Source organism: Psittacula echo (genome assembly GCF_963264785.1).
Source record: "Psittacula echo genome assembly, chromosome: 2".
NCBI lineage: Eukaryota > Metazoa > Chordata > Aves > Psittaciformes > Psittacidae > Psittacula > Psittacula echo.
The window spans coordinates 12795009-12815517 of NC_137737.1; the positions used below are offsets into that span (position 1 = coordinate 12795009).

At 41.7% G+C, this 20509-nt stretch overlaps 2 protein-coding genes across 2 annotated transcripts in view; one reads left to right on the top strand and one right to left on the bottom strand.

Annotated features, from left to right (window-relative positions):
• Positions 1-20509, bottom strand: part of POU6F2 (POU class 6 homeobox 2) — a 306861-nt gene that overhangs the window by 88341 nt on the left and 198011 nt on the right. The window contains exon 5 of the mRNA XM_080611181.1: positions 5388-5689. Within this exon, the coding sequence (XP_080467307.1) occupies positions 5388-5689 (302 nt within the window). The remainder of the gene's footprint in view (positions 1-5387; positions 5690-20509) is intronic.
• VPS41 (VPS41 subunit of HOPS complex) overlaps positions 1-20509 on the top strand; it is a 411778-nt gene that overhangs the window by 65288 nt on the left and 325981 nt on the right. The window lies entirely within an intron of this gene.

Sequence of the window (20509 nt, forward strand, 5' to 3'; positions counted from 1 at the left end):
GTACATGTCTATATCACTTGTTGCCTTGCGATGTGCAATATCTCAATCCCTATTGATACCAAAAATTAGGAAATTCTGGAAAATGGATCCAAAGCACAGCATTTGTTCACCATTTATAAAAGATTTCTTTGTCAAACATTACCAAGTAACTTGGGAATAGATTCAGACAGTCAGACATTGCACAGTGTTATATACAGGAAGAAGGCTGGATGATTTTAGCAAAACAAGAATCCTCCTCAGTGGTACTTCTGGTGTCACAGTCTTGATCAAGTTTTTTTGATCTCATGATTCAGTAAGCATGAGAAAAATACAGCAGGTCTTGGCTGTGAACACAGACATAAAGACAGCCCATGACTGTAGTCCTTGTAAGCTTATCCCACATGCCTTTCTCAAACCAACAGAGACTTGGCTGTTTCTTCTGTATCTTAAATATATGTAAATTTATCAAAGGGTCAGTAAACACTGAGATTTCTGTAAGGCAGAATTTTTCTTAATGAGAAGCTAACCAGTGAATGAGGGGGGCGGGAAGGGAAAGGGTGGTTTTGGTTTTGTGACTTTGTGACTGTTGGAGCCTCAGGCATCTGTGTACACATTCTCGCTCATTTACAGCTGAGTGTTTCAGCCTTTCTGCTTTTCTTTTCTCCTTTGTTATGAAAGTGTTGAGGTTCCAAATACATTATTTAAGATTAGTATGAAAAATTAATCTGAAGGAGGTTCTGGTTTTGCTATCCTGGAGTTTGCTATTACTTGGAAGATTTTTCTGCTGTTGTCATCTCCTCACTTCCCTTCTTCCCTCCTTTTATTATTATTTTTTTCTCTTCATCATCTTCCGCCAGCTGCAGTTACTGTAGGCAGGCTTCTGTGACAAAAAGGTGCTTTAGGAAAGAGTTCTGAAAACGGCCAGAATAATTTTACAGTGGGGCAATCCCTGGGGGATTTCCTGTTTGTCTATTCACACATGAACAGAACAGTAGAAATCATTGGGAATTCTTCTATAGAATTCTACGCTATAGTGTAGCTCTCCCTTTATAGATCTGGCTGTGGGTACATTCTTCTTATCCATACTGCTAAAAAATACAGTCAGTGCCAGCACCAGAAGCTAACTTGTATTTGGAGCCAGTTAAATATATGTTGCTGATAAAAAGCGCCTTATTCTGGTAGTCAAGCAGAATAATTGGCTACTTAGTACTTGGCTCATCTGATTTTATACAGCATATAATCATGATATTATAGCTCCAGAAATTTAATTGGATGGAAACTCCGTAAGTGGTGGCAACCATGCTTTGAAGTTGCAACATGCTGACCATTCAAGAACCCATATAGTTTGCCCTGTAATAACATTAAACATTCACAGGAGAAGTGCATTTTCCCAGAAGTAAAGGGTTTAAAGTGCCCGGTTTACAACATGTCTTTCACCTCTGGATTCCTTTGTCTCAGTCCATTGACACAATGGAAGTAAAAATCAGACTACGATTATCTGTATCAGGAATGTTACCATTCTAAAATGAAGGGATGAAATATCATCATCTACCTGACCTACCACCTCCTGAAACACAACTCTGCTTTGGAAAATTTTCCCCTGGCTTGTCACCTTTTGCAGGTCAGCAATGACCCTGGTTCTGCAGAGGTTTGCTTTTACCAGTGTAAATCTGGAGCATCATTACTAATGTGAGAACAGAACCCAGGCCCTGGAACCTAAAGTGAGGCTTTTCATCTTTCTCCGCAACCATTAAAAGACTTCCTAAACATAATAGTTTTGTAGCTACAATTCAGCCCACTGAACTGAGTAAAGCATAGGGATAAAATTAGAGCCGAGTATTGCAGAACAATCTGTCAGGAATCATTCTGCGACTTTTAGCTGGTGTATGCTGCACAGGTATTATTAATTCCTGATCAGCCAGCACAAGTACCTCACCCAGGTAGACCTAAGCAAGTCGCTTTCATTTAATTTGCCTTCTGAAGGACATGACAGCATCTGTACATTTTCAGATGTAATTGCTGTTATCCTTCAGAGTTTTTTGAAACAAACACAATCATCCTCCTGAATTACTGACTTTCCATGACAATTTTTTGAGGTTGCATTGTTCTAAACTAATATCTTTCAGACAGATCCTGAATAATGTAAGAAGATAAAGCCCACATGAAGAAATCAAGAATTCAGAAATGAAATTTAAGCTGTCAAACTTTAACTTAGTTGATCTTTATTCCCTTAATATTCTTCAAACAAAACCCATTTCATTCTAGTTCATAAAGCACATTACCTTAGAGGCCATAATATTGCTGAATTTTGTTCTAGGTCGATTTTTAAGTCAAAGCATTAGACATTTAAAAACTCCACATTTAAAGCAGCTATTATGAACTGGCTCTATGACCCGCTGCCAAATGTGTGCTCCCTCCTTTTTTTAGTGTTTTAGTTTTTATATTTTTGTGTAGAAAAAAACCATATTTCAGATCCAGTCTTGAAACCAGATGTATAGGGGCAAAACAGCTTTCCTTTGCAGGATTTACAATGGAAAGAGAAATTTCACAGAGGGGATCTTACCACCGCTCTGCTTTAGTAAAGTACCTGAACACATCCTTCAACCATATATAAAGTGCAACAGCAGCTCCTCTGGAAATGTTTCTGAGTCTCACTGGTTTGCATATAAAGAATCTCACCATTCTCTGCAATATGACAGAGCATGTTTCAAGTTCTTTAGTATTTCTTTGGGAAGCTTGAGAAATATTATACTTGCTGTAGAAATATTGCAGAAAAGGCTAGGAGGCCAAACTAATGGCCCTACACACACTGCTAAGGTGAGGCCTGAAATACCGTGTTAAATTGTGGCTTCTCTTCTGGATGTCAGCACATGGTGCATTTGTATCTGTCAACAAACTTCGGGGCCTCATAGAATCATAGAATAGTTAGGGTTGGAAAGGACCTTAAGATCATCTAGTTCCAACCCCCCTGCCATGGGCAGGGACACCTCACACTAAACCATGTCACTGAAGGCTCTGTCATGGCTATTCATGGCTATTTAAATGGTGAGGATCAGAGAGGAAAGAATGTTAAAAATACTTATTCTCCAATTTCTTAGTGACTCTTTAATGCTGAGCCAGAGCTGACAGCTAATGACTTCTAATTCCTTAACAGCTGCTCTGAAAGTGTCCCAGTCACGCAGCTGACTTAGCAGTACTGCTGAGCTCAGCCCAGGGGAAATGCCAGACCTCTCATGCTTGTGTCTTTCGTTAAATGTAATCCCAGTTCCTAAGAGGTTTCATAGAATCCCAGCCTGGTTTGGGTTGGAAGGTACCTTAAAGCTCATCCAGCTTCAACCCCCTGCCACAGGCAGGGTCACCTTCCACTAGAGCAGGTTTCTCCGAGCCCCATCCAACCTGGCCTTGAACACTGCCAGGGATGGGATAGCCACAGCTTCTCTGGGCAACCTGTGTCAGTGTCTCACCACCCTCATAGGGAAGAATTTCTTTCTAATGTCTAAGGAGATGCTCTCCTGCTGATCTGCGATCCCTCTCCAGGCTCTGGGCATATATTTCCGGCACTGGCATCAAACTGGTAGGAGTGGGATGGACTGAGAATCCCCTTCCCCTAGCAACTTCAGTTTAAAGCCCTCTTCAGCAGCTTGGCAAGCCTATGACTGAAGATGCTCTTCCCCTTTTCTGACACAGGAATAGTGTTTGAACTAAAACCACCTCAGAGTACTTGGTTCCCTCCTTGCATTTCTGTTGAGTCTGCCACATCCAGACCACTCTCAGAAGGGAAGCTGTAGGACAAGCGTGCTGAAGATGTGCCATGAAAACTGACACTGGCACCTCCCATGCAAGGAAATACTGGGTTTACTTACTCTTATTGTACTTCTGCAAGTGAGGTGTGACCCTGGAGAGCTAACAGTAGAAAGTGCTTCTACTGGCCTGTACCTGTAGGTCACAGATGAGACTGGAAGCACTCAGATTCAGTTGAGATTTACATTAGGGTCAGAGGGCACATGAGAGCTAAGGCTTCAGATTCAGTGTTAGTACAACCCTCTTGAGGTATGTGGACTGACGTAATCCCTCTTTCTCCCTACTCCAACCCTAATTTATGTGTGCATTTGCTTTGTTTGGAAAACTGAACACCTTTTGAAGCATAATATACAGCAGGCAGTTTCAGCAACATATAGTGTACACAGCATGCATACATCACAGCTGCACCAAGACAATAAAATCTAACAGAAGCTCCTCTGGAAATATTCCTGTCCCTGTATGTCAATAATCTGCATACTAAAGAGTCCCAAAGCACTCACTAGCATGACAGACTGGGCATTAAGTGGTGCCCAGGTAGCCCTTCAGACAATACACAGAAGAAGCTCTAGAAACATTATGCTTTACTATAAGAAAAAGCTCAGAAAGCAAGGACACATCTCTTATGGACTTTTAAGTCTATTATCTAAACCACTAAAAAATCAGATTTGATGCAATTTAGTTGAAGCTTAAATTAATGCAGGCTTAACTGACCACATGGCAAACACAGCTTCTTGTAAACCAATTCCCTTAATTGTCTGAAAAAGGATTTTTTAATTAATAAGCTAATGCAGTTTAATTTCTGCAGGAAATGGAGCCAAACCATCAGGATGGAGAAAACCTTTAAAGTCGGTCTTAAAATTTAGAGAATAAAGTGAATAGAGACTTTGCTGGTTTCTAAGTGCAGTTGAACACCAAAGTATTAGAAATTAGGACCACTGGGTCAGAGCTCTCCTCTTTCTGCCCAGGAATTCTAAGACAGGCAGAGCTCAGCATAAGGGTGGGTGCCACAGCTGTAGGTCTATTAACAGACATCCCTATCATTGAAGTGAGCGTGGAGAAAAGGCATTAACAGCATTCGTAGCTTTGGAGTCTATAGTGAGACTCTTCACAAAAGTATTTGATTCTTAGCAGGATAAACATTTGGATTGTGAGGAAGAGGAAGGATAACCCATCCATCCCTTGCACATGACCACCAGCAGAAGATCTATGTTTTTTTAGGAACAGTCAGGATTACCTACCAATGAACAGCTAACTTTGCAGTTCTTGTAAGTTACCATAAAGGGTGACTGCTGGGCAAATACCATTTGAGAAGGTCACATGCTGGCAAAAATCAGATAGTTTTCTGTAGGGTTTATGATATGGACTTTAAGAGCAAAAGATGTTTACTCTTCAGAAAGCAGCAGACTAGGACCATTATTAATTATGCTCTTCTGGTTTATCAGGTCTTTTAGCTGTTCTATTCTGCATATCTGCAAGGATTAACTAATATGAGGCAGAATTTCTCAGCCTGTATGGTCAGAAAATATAACCTTCACTTGCCTTCCCCTGCAGTGGAGAGAGAGTGTGCATTTCCTGTTAGACTTAGAGATCTGTATACAGCGTCCTACCTGCAATGGGTTTGGTGAAGTAAGAGGAGATGGAAGGCCATGCCCTGGTGACTGGCTGGGTTTCTGAGGGGAGCTGGAGGACTGTGAGGCCAGAGGCGGCTGGCTCTGACTCTGGGACTGTGTTTGGTTCTGCTGTGGTGGTGCTGACGGCTGTGGCTGTGGCTGCTGGGTCTGCTGGGGCGGCTGTGGAGTCTGTGCCTGCTGACTTTGCTGCTGCTGCTGGCTTTGCTGCTGCTGCTGTTGGTGCTGGAGCTGCTGAAGATGCTGAAGCTGTTGAAGCTGGGAATTCAGGGATGAGGTAGCTGTGAATTGAAGAAAGGAAAGAGAGTTATGTAGGTTTCAGTAATACTGTGTTAAAGATAACGCTGGATTAAATTCTGGTTCTCTTACAGTGTGGGACATACTGCCCACTGAGGTCAGCTGGCCTCAGACTTCAGGCTGTTGCAGGAAAGAAACACATTCCTATCAATAACAGCCTGTAATTCTGCCAGTGCAGTTCTGTGGTGAGAGTAGGACTTCACTGGAGGCAAGTAAGGCAAACCTTGGAAGGGCTACAGCTCTGCGCACAGGATGGGTGCCAGAGCTGATCAGCAGCCTGTGCTCAGACAGCTTACCAGTGAAGCCAATGAGAATTTTGCGTGCCTAGAGAAGAGGTAAACAGGACGTCACCGCACAGAGAATAGCAAGAACTCATAACATGAACTGTGTGCTGTTAAATAAAGGAGGAGAAAACCATAGTTGTAAAATAAAGGATGCTCTGAAAAGAGCTTTGTCATGTCTTCATACAGCAGGTGTCAGGAAAGAAAACATTCAGCTGTGAAATTCCTTGTGCAATGCATAGGTAACAAAAATACCCAATAAAATGTGTGTGCGTCTGAAATTAGAACTGTTCTGTATCATTCACATCTAAAAGCTATAAAGTACTCTTGTGAAATAGGGTAGGTATCCTCTGCACTTGCACTGCTCACTTACATTTGATAGTAAGGGTCTATTGTGCTTTGCTAGCATGTGCTCCAAAGCTGAGTGTTGGAAATTGGTAGCTCACATCAACCTACTGGCACAGAGGAGGAAGCTTTATTTCCCAGAGACACTCTTAAATTGACTAGGGCATACATTAAGTTCAGGAAGGCAAGAAGTGTGCCACAGGGATGTCAGTAAGGAAGAACAGCTTTAAGCAGCAACCAGAACATCACAGGAACCTGATGCTTTCTGGGGTAATGCCCTGAATAAGTCACATGGGTCTCTGGTCTTACCCACTTTAATCAACATTTTGGGGGCTGTGATAGATGGCTGTAAGATCCCACAAGGAACAGCTTACAAGGTCATTGCACTATTCTGCACGCTGTATACTGCTTTGCCAACACTATTCTGTATTCTAATTTCTATCAGCAAAAGCCAAAGTAACCTGGGAATGAACCAAATTTATTACTTCTAAAATGCCATTCAGATTTCATAGCCAGAACCTCTGCTCACCAAGTTGCTTGTGGATTGACAGATAAAGCCAAGCCATCTCCACTTTCTTTCCATGCCAACTGCCCTATTTTAGCTTTCTAGATGTCTATGCCCTGGGGATGAACCTGAGGTCTTGGTACAACTTATGAAATCAATGATCCATAAACTGGAATAAGCAAAATTAAAAAGAAAATAAAACAGAGAAAGATGAGGCAGAATGGATAAGCCAGAAAAGGCTGTATGAAGGAAAAGCAAAAGGCTTGGTAGGAAGAGCTGTTGGTCATCCATTCTTATACTCACAACTACTCTATGTTTTCTCTAACCAGAGGCAGGAATCATACCATAGATATGCCTTTATTAGAATTATAGTCATATGTATGTGACTTCAGCAAAAGATCTGAATAACGCAGGGAAGGAGGACTGGTAACACCAATATATTCCATCAATAAAGTTACTGTGGAAGTTTTGTGTTTCAACGCAAAACACTGACCATCAGATTAAAAACACACATGGTATCCCATGCAAAAGAAATCAGCCTGGAGAAATAAGGGTACACTCCCATCAATCCCACAATCAGGACTCATACCTAAATACCCCAGAGTCAAAGCTAAATGCAAATATAATCTAAGGAATATGAGAACTAAGAACGGAGAAGGTTTGTATACAAAAAAGCAATTGCATAGACAAAATACTTACCATAGCAGGAAGCAACTCAGATGGCAAGCAATAATATTCACCAGTTCTATCTGTAGGTATGTACACAGACGTTGTGGTTTAAGTCCAGCCAGCAACCCAGAACCATGTAGCCGCCTGCTCACCCCCCCTTCTTTTCTCCCCCTGCTCCCAGAGGGATGGGGAGGAGAATCAAAAGAATGTAACTCCCACGGTTTGAGATAAGAACAGTCCAGTAACTAAGGTATAACACAAATCACTACTGCTACCACCAATAATAATAATAATGATAAGGGAAATAAAAAGGAAGAGAATACAACCGCTCACCACCCACCAACTGATACGCAGCCAGACCAAAGCAGCGATCCAGCCCTTAAAGGTAATTGCCCCCACTTTATATAGTGGGTATGATGTGCTGTGGTATGGAATACCTCTTTGGCTAGTTCGGGTCAGGTGTCCTGTCTCTGCTTCCTCCCGGCTTCCCCTCCTCCCTGGCAGAGCATGAGACTGAGAAAGTCCTTGATCGGAGTAAACATTACTGAGGAACAACTAAAAACATCGGTGTTATCAGCGCTGTTCCCAGGCCGAAAATTGAAAACACAGCACTGCACCAGCTACTAAGAAGGAGAAAAAATGGCTGCTACTGCTGAACACAGGACAACAGAGTGGAAAGACCCTTCCCATTCCTATGAGGGAAACAGACCTAGACCAGCTCTTTACCCTTGTGCAGGCCTTTCCTTACCTGTGCTAGTTTAGCAATCTGGACAAACCATGGATAACCAGAACCAGGCCTTCAAACCCAACAAGCCCTTACTGCTGCCAAGAAGCATAACTTGTAATCCACACAGCTCACAGACAGGAACAAGAGGTCCTTTTATATCCCAAGTTCACAAGTGGACAGTATGAGATAAACCTTTCTCTGTAGTAGATTAGATAGTGTTGGGTTTTTTCCTACTGCAATGGTACTCAAACCCTTTTTCTCCTACAGGGTACTCTTAAAGGACAAGGCTTGGAAGAATGGTTTTGCCAGAATGCCATACATTTGTATGTAGGGCACTGGGTCACATGGTAACGGACAGGCAAAAACATTTGAGATGTAAGGGAAGCCATCTACTGAAACATTTTTGGAGCACAGAACATGCTTGGCTCCTTGAGGTACATCTTTCAGCTAGAATAGGGAAAATAGAATCATAGAATCATAGAAAAGTTAGGGTTGGAAAGGACCTTAAGATCATCTAGTTCCAACCCCCCTGCCATGGGCAGGGACACCTCACACTAAACCATGCCACCCAAGACCTCAGCCAACCTGGCCTTGAACACCGCCAGGGATGGAGCATTCACAACTTCCCTGGGCAGCCCATTCCAGTGCCTCACCAGCCTCAAGTAGAGAATTTCTTCCTTATATCCAATCTAAACTTCTCCTGTTTAAGTTTGAACCCATTACCCCTTGTCCTATCACTACAGTCCCTGATGAAGAGTCCATCCCCAGCATCCTTGTAGGCCCCCTTCAGATACTGGCAGGCTGCTCTGAGGTCTCCACGCAGCCTTCTCTTCTCCAGGCTGAACAGCCCCAACTTTCTCAGCCTGTCTCCATACGGGAGGTGCTCCAGTCCCCTGATCATCCTCGTGGCCCTCCTCTGGACTTGTTCCAACAGTTCCATGTCCTTTTTATGTTGAGGACACCAGAACTGCACACAATACTCCAAGTGAGGTCTCACGAGAGCAGAGTAGAGGGGCAGGATCACCTCCTTCGACCTGCTGGTCACGCTCCTTTTGATGCAGCCCAGGATACGGTTGGCTTTTTGGGCTGCGAGCGCACACTGAAGCTGGCTCATGTTCATTTTCTCATCGACCAACACCCCCAAGTCCTTCTCTGCAGGGCTGCTCTGAATCTCTTCTCTGCCCAACCTGTAGCTGTGCCTGGGATTGCTCCGACCCAGGTGTAGGACCTTGCACTTGGCATTGTTAAACTTCATAAGGTTGGCATCAGCCCACCTCACAAGCGTGTCGAGGTCCCTCTGGATGGCATCCCTTCCCTCTGGCGTATCAACCGAACCACACAGCTTGGTGTCATCGGCAAATTTGCTGAGGGCGCACTCAATCCCACTGTTCATGCCACTGACAAAGATGTTGAACAAGACTGGTCCCAACACCGATCCCTGAGGGACACCAAATATGGCCAGTAATTAACAGAATACTGAAAGTATCTATCTGAGATAACATGAGGTAACATAGGATGGAGGGATCATGTGAGTCGGATAACATAAAAGTGCAAAATTGGGTTAGTGCTAATTTTTGTCAATGATCTTATGTTTGAACTTATGGGATGCAAAAAGTATCTGTTGACAGAATATTTAAGATAAAGCATCATTGCCTGGACTTCTTAAAATGGTGACATACAAGACATGAGGAGAATGGTAATGAAGCCAAAAGTGCAAAATAAATAGTTATGACAAACTAAAACAGATGACGGGGTGGTTACATTATATTGCAAAAAGATTTCTTGTTCTGTGTGTGTGCATGTAGCTCAGAGCAATCAGAAGACTGATATTTAATAATCATTAAATTATTAGTGTTCCCCACAGAGCATATGGGTTTCTTTGAGGATGCTTTTGTTGCAATGTTGCCAGTGATATAATTAGCCCTACAAAATTTGAGTCGAAAGAACAGATAGACAGAAACAGTACTGATCTGTTTGTTAACCACTGCACAAAAATCCATGCTTACTGAAATGTGGCTTTACTAAATGTCTGAAACTACTTAAGAAAGATTCCATTGTTGCACGTGTTGGGATTTACTTGCTAGAAGAGTTATCCTCATGGCATACGCCTCAGTCCCATTAACAAGTCATGCCTTTGATCAGCTGCTGAATTACATTCTTAAAAATTAAATCTTCATTAAGCTTTCATTTTCCACAAGACCAATACTTTGCTGAGTGGGCATTTTGATTTGAGCATTTTTTCTTCTGCCAATACATCAATCAAGGGACAGAATCCAGACAACTAAGCACCACCTAGCCACTTACTCCCCGCTGGCTGGGATGGGGAGGAAAATTGGAAGAATGCAAACCCCAGAGGTTGAGATAAAAACAGTTTAATAACTAAAATAAAATATAGCAATAATAGAAATAATGACAGCAGTAACAATATTAATAATAGTGAACAACAAATAAGGAGAAATCAACACTCAGGAAACACAAGTGATGCACAACACAATTGCTCACGACCGCCTGACCAATACCCAGCCTGACCTGAGCAGAGATCGGTTCCTTCCAGGTGACTCCCCCCAGTTTCTATGCTGGGTATGATGTGCTGTGGTATGGAATACCCCTTTGGCCAGTTTAGGTCAGGTGTCCTGGCTCTGCACACTCCTGGCTTCTTGTGCCCCTCCTCATTGGCAGAGCATGAGAGACTGAAAAGTCCTTGATTGGGGTAGGCACTACTGAGCAACAGCTAAAACCAGCAGTGTGTTATCAGCATTGTTCTCAGACTGAAGCCAAAACACAGCACCGCACCAACTCCTAGGAAGAAAAATAACTATTCCAGCTAAAACCAGGACAAGAGGGAAAGAAGAGAGGAAAATACGCCTCAAGAGCCTTTTATCTTTAACCCAAAATTTTACAGGGTTAGGTCCTAGTGATCTGCTAATGCTGAATGGCCACCTCCTACATATGTCTGTGCACTGACAACGTGTGCATGTGCAGTCCTACAGGCAAGCTGACTTGTGTGGTGAACGCAGGGGGTCTGAAGCTGACCTGGAAAACACCAAGCTTGTAAATTCTGTGGCTATGTCCAGCACTCCAGGTAAGAGCTTGATATGGGGATTTTTTTTTTCATTCCCCATCTAGGAGTAGAAACCTTTGCATTCAGTACTGCTTAATACTTGAATGTTGGCCAATGCAGGAATAGCAGTATCTCTACCATTCACTTGCTGGGATGGAAGGTCGTCCCTCAGTGAAAAAAATTGTTGATGGCAAAAAGTTACTTTATGGAAAAGTTTCCAAGTTCATTGCCAGCAACTGCACAGAATTATTTAAATAACTTGTCTTTTCACATAATTCCTTTAAAAACTCTCTCCGGAGCCCACTATCACGCTGAGCTATAAATTGCATTGAAGTGGCTTAGTAAGGTATGACTGTTTAACATGCTGTTGCTAAACAAACAGATGGGAAATTGGTAGAAGGGCTGTTAGATCAGAAAAGGCTTTCCCAAAGCCACACCGTAGGTGTACTGCAAAGGTGGATTTAGGGCTCAGGATCATGCCTGCAGTCCAGTGTTCCTGCTGCCTGATTGCACTGCCTCTCACAATGTGTGTACTAGCCACAGCAGGGATTGTGTCATATTATTGTTTGCAATCAAATCCAATCCAACTCCCAGAGCTTGCTTGGATAGCTCATCCATTATAAATCGTATACCTGTCTAGCATTTGTCACTTTCTGCAGAGCTTGGAGCCTGATGGAATTTCAGGTGGTACAACAGCGCAATGTCTGCATGTATAAAAGATAACATGCACTGCCTACCTCACAGGAATCTTTTTATGACTTACTGGCTAACAGCTGGGTAAAACTTTGACATATTTAAGCGAGAAGCGCCTACTTGCTTTCAGAATTGCATTTGAGAATTAAAAAGGCTTGTAAAAAAGTTGCAGAAAGTTCTTTCTGTGGTTAAAGAAGACAACATAAAGTACATCACCTTAAAAGAGACATAATTAACCAAAAATGCATGCAAGCTGTGGAACACGGAGAGGAAAATCCACAAAAGCTGTGTGACATCTCAACTTGCCTTAAACAAAAATACATGTTGAATATCTACCAGGTATCCAGGAGGACAGTAAGAAGAACTAGTATCTACAAAGAAACAATAGCAAGGGTTCTTCAAACTTATGTTTTAACTATCATTTCTTGGTTGCTACAGTGCCAGGGCAGACTTCCCAAGGGATCATCTCATGTTTTATGATGCTACTTTAAGCAGATTATACTTAGCCACAGTATTGGAGCATTTACATTAGAATAAGAGATATGGAGTTAAGTGGTGCAAATGGATGATCCAGAAGCAGCAAAAACAAACTTTCTGATCTCTCCAGTCACCTGCTTCTGTCACAGACCTCATTTGGATTTGGAGAAAGTTATGATCTAAGGAACACACACCTTCCTGACTCCTCCTGGGGGATGCCTTAGGCACAAGGCTGCCGTGCATTTACAGTATTTACATAAAATGTGTCTTTTCACATTTTTCTTGTATCTTCTGTTCCTCTGCTGGTTACTTACATAGGAATCTGAAATGAAACTAAAATGCCCCTCTGTCGAGCGGTGCAACAGGAAAAATTCATCTCTGATGCAGCCATGCTGAAAGAAGTAGTCTGATTCATGACAGAGGGAAAGATCCACGACTGGGCCTTTCTCAGTGGCAAAACTGAAAAGGCAAATCCCAATCCTGATTGTATTGACTGAGAGTAGTATCAACTGCCCGGTGCCTCTGGCTAACACTATCACTTAAGTGTGGGAATGGCTCTGGCTGTATTTTAAATAAAAATATACATTTTAAAGTTTAATCACATTTCTCCAAAAAGCAAGGACCAGAAGTAAGCCCACAAATGTTCGTATAATGACGAAATGTAAAAGAAATTGCAAATGTTTATATAATGAAAAAAATTAGGACTCTTTCACCTCTCATTCACAACATAAACTCAGACCTCTGAAGTGCTTGGCGGAAGATCAAATTAATGTTCAGGGATTCAATTTGTATCTAGAATCTGCTCTTGTGGATAAGCTTCACATAATGTCTGATTTATTTCATTACTGTTTTGTGCATGTCTGTTTCTGTGTAAAGAGGAAGAATGGGCAGGGAGAATAAGAAACAATTCTAGCCTGGAAAATATTGTGCCACTTTATCCTCTACCCTCTTATTTACATAATTGCATAGATGTTCCTCAGTGCCTTCTACAATGTACAATGGACTAAAAAGGAGAAACTCATACACTAAACCTTCTCCTGTTTGACTGAGCACAGAGCTTGACTCTTGCCATTTCAAGGGCCTAATGCCTTTATTCCACTTCCCCAGTAATGGAGAATGCATTTGCATTGCCTTAAACTGAAAAGTGTAACTAACTAAAGCATCTGGGCTCGCGTTTGAACTGACATGGCCAGTTTTTCTCTTCCACCCTGTTGTTTCTCTTCTAATGAGGTTTATGCCTTTCTTTTCTTTCTAACAGATTTCTACAAGCTGAACAGTCTAACGCAAGCTTCTCTACACCCTCTCCCTCCTCGGTAATGAGTGGTAGGTGAGCCAGATACCCAATGTGGTTTTGCATATGCTTGCATTTTCTTTTCAAGAGAAAAATGTGAGTTGCGTTAAGCATCATCTTTGGGGGTGAGGGGTAAGGAAGGCTTGGACTTGTGGCTGAAGAGATTAGTAATGGGATACAGAGCATCTTCTCAATCAGTGGTTCAAATCTAGTCTAGGTCAATACAAGGAACAAAAGTCACTGCACTTTAATAGTGCATTTGAGTGTTTGCTACTGATAGAAGATTTATTAGATGTATAGGATATGTATTCACACACAGAGACCCACAGACAGCCAGCATTGGAAGCAGTCTGTCACACAGTCAAGGAGATAAACTGATGGTCTCCCAATACCTGTTAGGAAGATCATAAAGACGACAGCTTTGGATGGCATCAATTGACATCTTTATTTGTACTTTCAGCAGAGAGGCTAAGGATAGGAAAAGTAAAGAGACCAAACATCTTCTCCTTCCTAAAGGTGATCCTTCAAGGTTACAGCTGCAGAACACAGATGGGGTTATGCGGAGATACCTGCATTGCCAAAGCTCCTCTGTACCAATTCTGCAGAGAAACAGAGAGGTTTGCTTTCTACTGTTGTCATATCCAACATCTTTCATGAGCACTAAATTTACTTTAAAGAATATAGGCAATAAAAAGGAAGTATTAAGAAGAAAACCATCATAATTTATATGGTGCCTGTGGTGTCTCCACATTTTGATGAATACTGGAGCTTCCCTGAAAAATGATCCACTGCATGGAATAAATCTGACATTTTTTCCCTTATCAACCTTAAATGTACAATAATCCACTAAAATCTTAAGGAAAAAAAAAATGAAAGGAAGAAAAAGTTGTTCTAGGTAGAGAGCTTGACTAAGCATCAGGGCAAGCATATTTGGAATACTTTCCATTTTAAGATAATCTAGGGGCTATTTTCCTTTAGTTTATGACAACACTCTGTGAGTAAAGTTCCCTGAGTGCATTGTAAAAATTGCATTAACCTATTTAAAATGCCCAAAGGCAAGAACAAGCTGGAGAAATTAGACTTTAATAAGCCATTTGCTTCCTCAGCTCAAATGGGACCTTAGGCCTCATACTGTACAGATGGCTGCAACATTAACTGGAGGCAAGGTATCATCAAGACATGGGGGATCAATCAAGGAGTTGTCTTGGGACTCTCATGCAAAGACAGGCAATTAAAAACCCACCATAACATAGTCTGAGGGCAATGTAAGTATTTGAATGCCAAAGGCTGGGTGTCAAGCAAGCGATTATCTAGATCTGGTAAACTAATTTTACCAATTTAAGGGTTTTTTTGGTGAAAACATGACTTTCCCAGAGATCAGGGGCCAGGATCTTAACATCAAGTCTTTATACCAGACAAAAGTAGCTTTCTAGTTACAAAGAGAAGGACTGGTCGCAGATTGTCTGAGAACAGAATACTGTTGGACTGGAAAATCAAATGACTGCCATAGTATTCCTACAGATTGAATTCCCAGGCTCTACTGAGCCCAGAACGTTCCTATGGATGAGAACTTAAGATAACCTTCCATTTCTTGGGGAAAAAATCCGCAGGAGTCCTTTGAAAGAAACTAATTGACAGAGAAAAAATTATCATCTAAATGCCAACAGAGCCTGATATAAGATTTCACAGGCAAAGGGATGTGACAGGCGACAGATGAATGACACAGAAATTACGTTTAAAACAACAGTCTGCTGACTCAGAAAACAATGACCATGACTCATAATGGACATCAGATAAAGGTTGGGCGCTCTCTGCATATACAACCTTTAACAAGAACTGCAGCTTATTTTTTTCCTCCCCTTGTCTCTTTCAAATGCTCTAATACTGATGGGAACCATACTTTCCATGGCACTTATGCAGACTAAGTGTTTGACGTGCCTTGAAGTAGCAATGCTTGTAAGAAAAAGCACTGCAATGACATATAGCCCCGGAAGCTTTGGAAGAGGCAGAATCCTGCAGCTCAGAGAGCCATGGGTCCCCAGTTCATTGAGTGTCCCCCCCCTGTTTCTATTGGCAAGGTGGCCATGCAAGGCTTTGGGGCAAAGTCTTCTCAAGAGGAACTGGCTGAACTGCCTGGTGGCTTCAAAGGGTGATTTTGCATTCTTTCAGATAAAAGATCTGCAGTTGCATCTTCTATAATTGTTTATGGCAAATGGCTCTTCTGACAAAGAAATATTTATCCAGGTATAGCTTCAGCAATGGTTCTTTGAAGATCAGGAATTATTAGAAGTCTCTTCAAAGTGTCTTTGAAGTGAGTCATGTTTCCTTAACTAAAAGTTACTGTAAGTGAAATATAGTGGGGGGGTTGTGTATGTGTGGGCTTGGGTTTTTTTAAACAATACAATTGAATAGTGGATCAAAGTGTTTCTGGTTTAAAAGGTTGGCCTTGATGCTGAGCTTGTGGAAGTGTCCTGAGAATGACAAAGGACAATGCCACTTTCCCCCAGTCTCAGCTGAGGGAAGCAGCAGAGGCTACCATGTCCATCAGATGACTTGGTATGACTGGTTGCTTTCATCTCTCAGACTCCTATTATATCCAAGTTTCTATCATTTTCCACTTTCAGTCTATTCTGAAAGCTGGCAAACCTGAGACAACTCTTTTTTTATTAAGAACTCCAAGACTCAAGCAGCTGCAAATTCTGTTCCCAGTGTGCAATTCCAGCTAGAGAAGTTAGCGCAGCAGCAGTAAGAACAGGCCACGGAATGATTCAGAAAACAGGAGTGTGTACACTATAAGCAGAGAGGGAAAAAACACAGCCTAGTCCTTTCCTTTACAATCAATAAAATGACAACAGCAAGTATGAGAACCAGGTGCAAAAGTGGCAGTTATAAAATGGACTTATAGAAGCACAGAATGGTTTGGGTTGGAGGGGACCTTAAGATCATCTAGTTCCAACCTCCCTGCCATGTGCACAAAAATGCTCTGCTGGAGCTGTGACTTAGACTTCAACCTTGTTAATGGGCCCCATTATCCTCAATGTAGCCTTAAACTTCTGGTTTTACCAAGCTATGAAAAATTTAAAATGGAAGCAACACGATGAAAAAGGTGGGAAGAGAACAAAACAGAACATGTGGCCTGATCCTACAAGGGCTGTAATGTTCTCAGTCCCTATGCAGCTCCTCACCAGCTAGGACACACGCACAGTACCACACTGAACACGGCATTCTTCATCAGTCACTGAAGAATAAAAACGGACTAAAAAACTTCCTCTAAGTGACACGAGATATTGCTTGATAGCCATGGTACAGGAGCAACCTCAAGCATAGGTCACTGGGTTGGGGAGGGGTGCTGTGCTAGGTGCTATAACCTCAATATGTGAGCAGAAGATGGAGGTGTTCTTTTTTTAGATAAGGGAGCAACGCAGAGAGATACACAACTCCCTTCATATGAGAAATCACACAAGAGCTGGGAAGTGAACTCTAATTCGGTAATCTGTCACACGAGCCATTCCTGAATGCATGTACCACTATCAGGGTTCATTATGTTTGCCTGCTGTTGACTCACAGTAGCTCTATTTTGCTGTCTTTAAGAATCTTCCATTATTTTTATTTGCTCTGCATACATAAGAACAGCTGTATTTAGTTGTGTGCATTTCAAAATACACCCCAGTATCTAGAACTGTTTTCTTTTTGTAAGCTTTAAGCTAATTCCAGGTCAGTTCAAGGTGATCTGCCTAGATCCCTTCTCCTAGTTTGACAGTTTTACTTGCAGAGAGATGAAAACCAAAGCTAAGCAGTAGGTGAGCAGTGGTTCTGGACTCTGCTGCTGGTCGTCTGCTGTGGAATGACTGACTGCTCATTTTTAATTTGCAGTAATACGAGGGAGGCTGAATATCAGATTTCTCTCCTGTCCCTATAGCTCATCAGCCAAACATGTTGTTGCTTCAGGTGCTAATCTTAGCTTGGCTGTGCTTGGCATCTATCACCTTCACAGAGCAAAAGTGAATTAGCTGCTCTTCAGGTGCTCGTGTTCTTCCACCTACTTAAATTTCCCGCTCACCACTGAAATAAAGAACTTGATTATTCACTATGAGGGTGCTGAGCTGCTGGCACAGGGTGCCCAGAGAAGCTGTGGCTGCCCCATCCCTGGCAGTGTTCAAGGCCAGGTAGGACGGGGCTTGGAGCAACCTGCTCTAGTGGAAGGAGTTCCTGCCCGTGGCAGGGGGTTGGAACTGGATGGGCTTTAAGGTCCCTCCCAACCCAAACCAGTCTGGGATTCTATGCTTTATTCACACAGATAAAATGCCCATCAGTAGAAGATTTGGGTGAGAGACTTAGGGAGAAGACTTTATAAGCACTCCTCATTCATGGACGCTAAAGTCAGTCATGCTTCTATGTTAGGATGAAGCTCCATCCACAGCTGAACAGAAGGGCTGAGGAGTGCAGCTGCAGTGCTCTGCCCAGTTAATGCACTATCTACTTCATGGCTTTCAAAAGCATACAGGAACCCCATGCTGTTAGATAACTCATACATATTTGGACACTGCAAACTAGTTATTAGCAGGCCCTTGAACAAATGGCATCTAGATCTTACTTTAGCTATTAAGTTGCTTCTTCAAGGTTAATTTTTTATTAGAAAGGGATACACAGCAAATAATAAAAGAAATCCCACTTAAATAATGTGTTTGCTTACATGGAGGACTCCCAAGTTACAGAAAGGGAACAGAATCCAAAAGATGAATTTACAACTGGCCAAAAATCTACGTAAAAATCATTCACTATTTCTGTCCACATATTCAGTCAGAACAGAATGTTCTTGCCCTTTTGATGCAGTAACTAGTACCTTATTTCCCTTATCAGGAGAAATACATGCTTTTTCAGAGCAGATAATGGAAGAAAAACTGAATTTGGCTGCTAACCAGTCATTCTCAAAAACCCCCTCAAAAGAAGCTAGTCTTTGCACTCCTTAATGCAACACTGCCCCAACTTCAATATTCAGAAAATGAAATATCATTTTAAAGAAGGGCTTAGGTCTCATCAGATGCATATGTTTAGCTATACCAAACCTGAATGCTGCTATAAAACATTCTTTACATTCTTTGCCTTCTTCAGGTTTGTCAGTCTTTTAAACAAATTCAGCAATGTGTAAAACGCATGCATACACGCAAGTGCTTACCAATACACTAAGGCTGTTATAAATAGTAAATAACTGCTCTTTATGTTATCTTCTTGAGAATTTTAACACAACACTGCAGAACTTGCTCTAAAAGTACAGAAAATTCATAAGAGAATGTATCCTAATAGGTATATTTTATTCATCCTATAGAAACATACCAGCAGGGATGTAACCAGGTTGCACAGTGCTTTTATACAACAATTATAATTTTCTCTTACATATTTTTTTATGCAATACATAACCTTTCCATAAAGTAATGCAAAAGCTAACTTTGAACTGTAGAGAACTGAGAAAATGTTGTTGATGATAAAAACACTGGTCATCATGTGAAACTGATTGCTAATATATAGGCCATAGATGATGATGTTTGACTGGGGGGTAAGAGCAAGGGGAGAGAACTTACTGTTCACAATTTCCTTGCTTGTGAAATCACTGCATTTCTCATCCTCATGAGAAAGCCCACTGAGAAGTGTAGGTGAAAATACGACATAAATACCGGGCAAATACCATTACTAGATTTACTGTGGTAACTCCAATGTCAATTAAATGGAGATTAATTTGTTCCAAAACAGTGTATTTAAATGAAAAGCCTGGACCACTCAACAGTACAAAATAAAGAAACGCATGTCAGTGCTGATATAAGATCTAGCTTTTTACTTAAATTGACTTCTGATTAAAAAAGTTAGAGGAAAAAATGCTTCTCAAGTGGTATGAACTAGCTATCATGGTAACCCTGAGAACAAAAGTTGGCACAGTTATTGAACATGGAAATCTCAAACCATTGCTTTACATACGTTTTGCCAAGTTTTAACTAAGTAGATGCAAAAAAACTGTTCCTTTCATTTTCAGTGCCAGGTATTTTGTCTTTACTCTGTTGATTTTAATAGCTCGCTCAGAAGCTGGAAATGAATGTTTCTTCCATCATCAATTTAAAAGTTTTCCATTTGCCAGCTAGGGATGTTTTTTCTACTGTGTGTTTTCAATGAAGCTGAAATTAATACGGTTCCTTTTGATTTTCAATCCAAGTGCCAGGAAGCATGGGGCAAACTATGCTTTCATCTCCATCTTGAGACAGAGCCAGGCCCAGCACCACGTGACAACAATGCTCCTTTCTTCCCGTCTCTCCCACAGTCTTCCAAAACAGGCAATTTTTGGACTCTTGTTTGTCTAAAGAGTACCTGGAATGACCACCTCTACAGTGGTTCTCCAGCATTCTATAGGGGAAGGCATTTTCTATGGCCATCATCTCCAGCAGTTCAACTGCTGTTGTCTCATAGAGAGCCCTCACTTTGAGCAGATATGGCCCCATCAGCTTCTTTTTCCTACCAGCTGTAGACATTTACTTCTTTACAGCTGTGGAACTATGGCGGCAGCTCAGCAATCCTTGCCTTTGAACAGGGGACTGAAGAAAATGCAATTTAGCTACACATTATTGTCAGAAAGTTATTCATGTGATTGTGGGCAAAAGCTTATGTAAATGCCTGCCTTTATTTTGTCAGGAATATTTAGGGAATTGGGGGTTTTGCCACTAGCTACTCAATCATTAGAGCTGATGAGAACTGCATCAGAACACCTACAA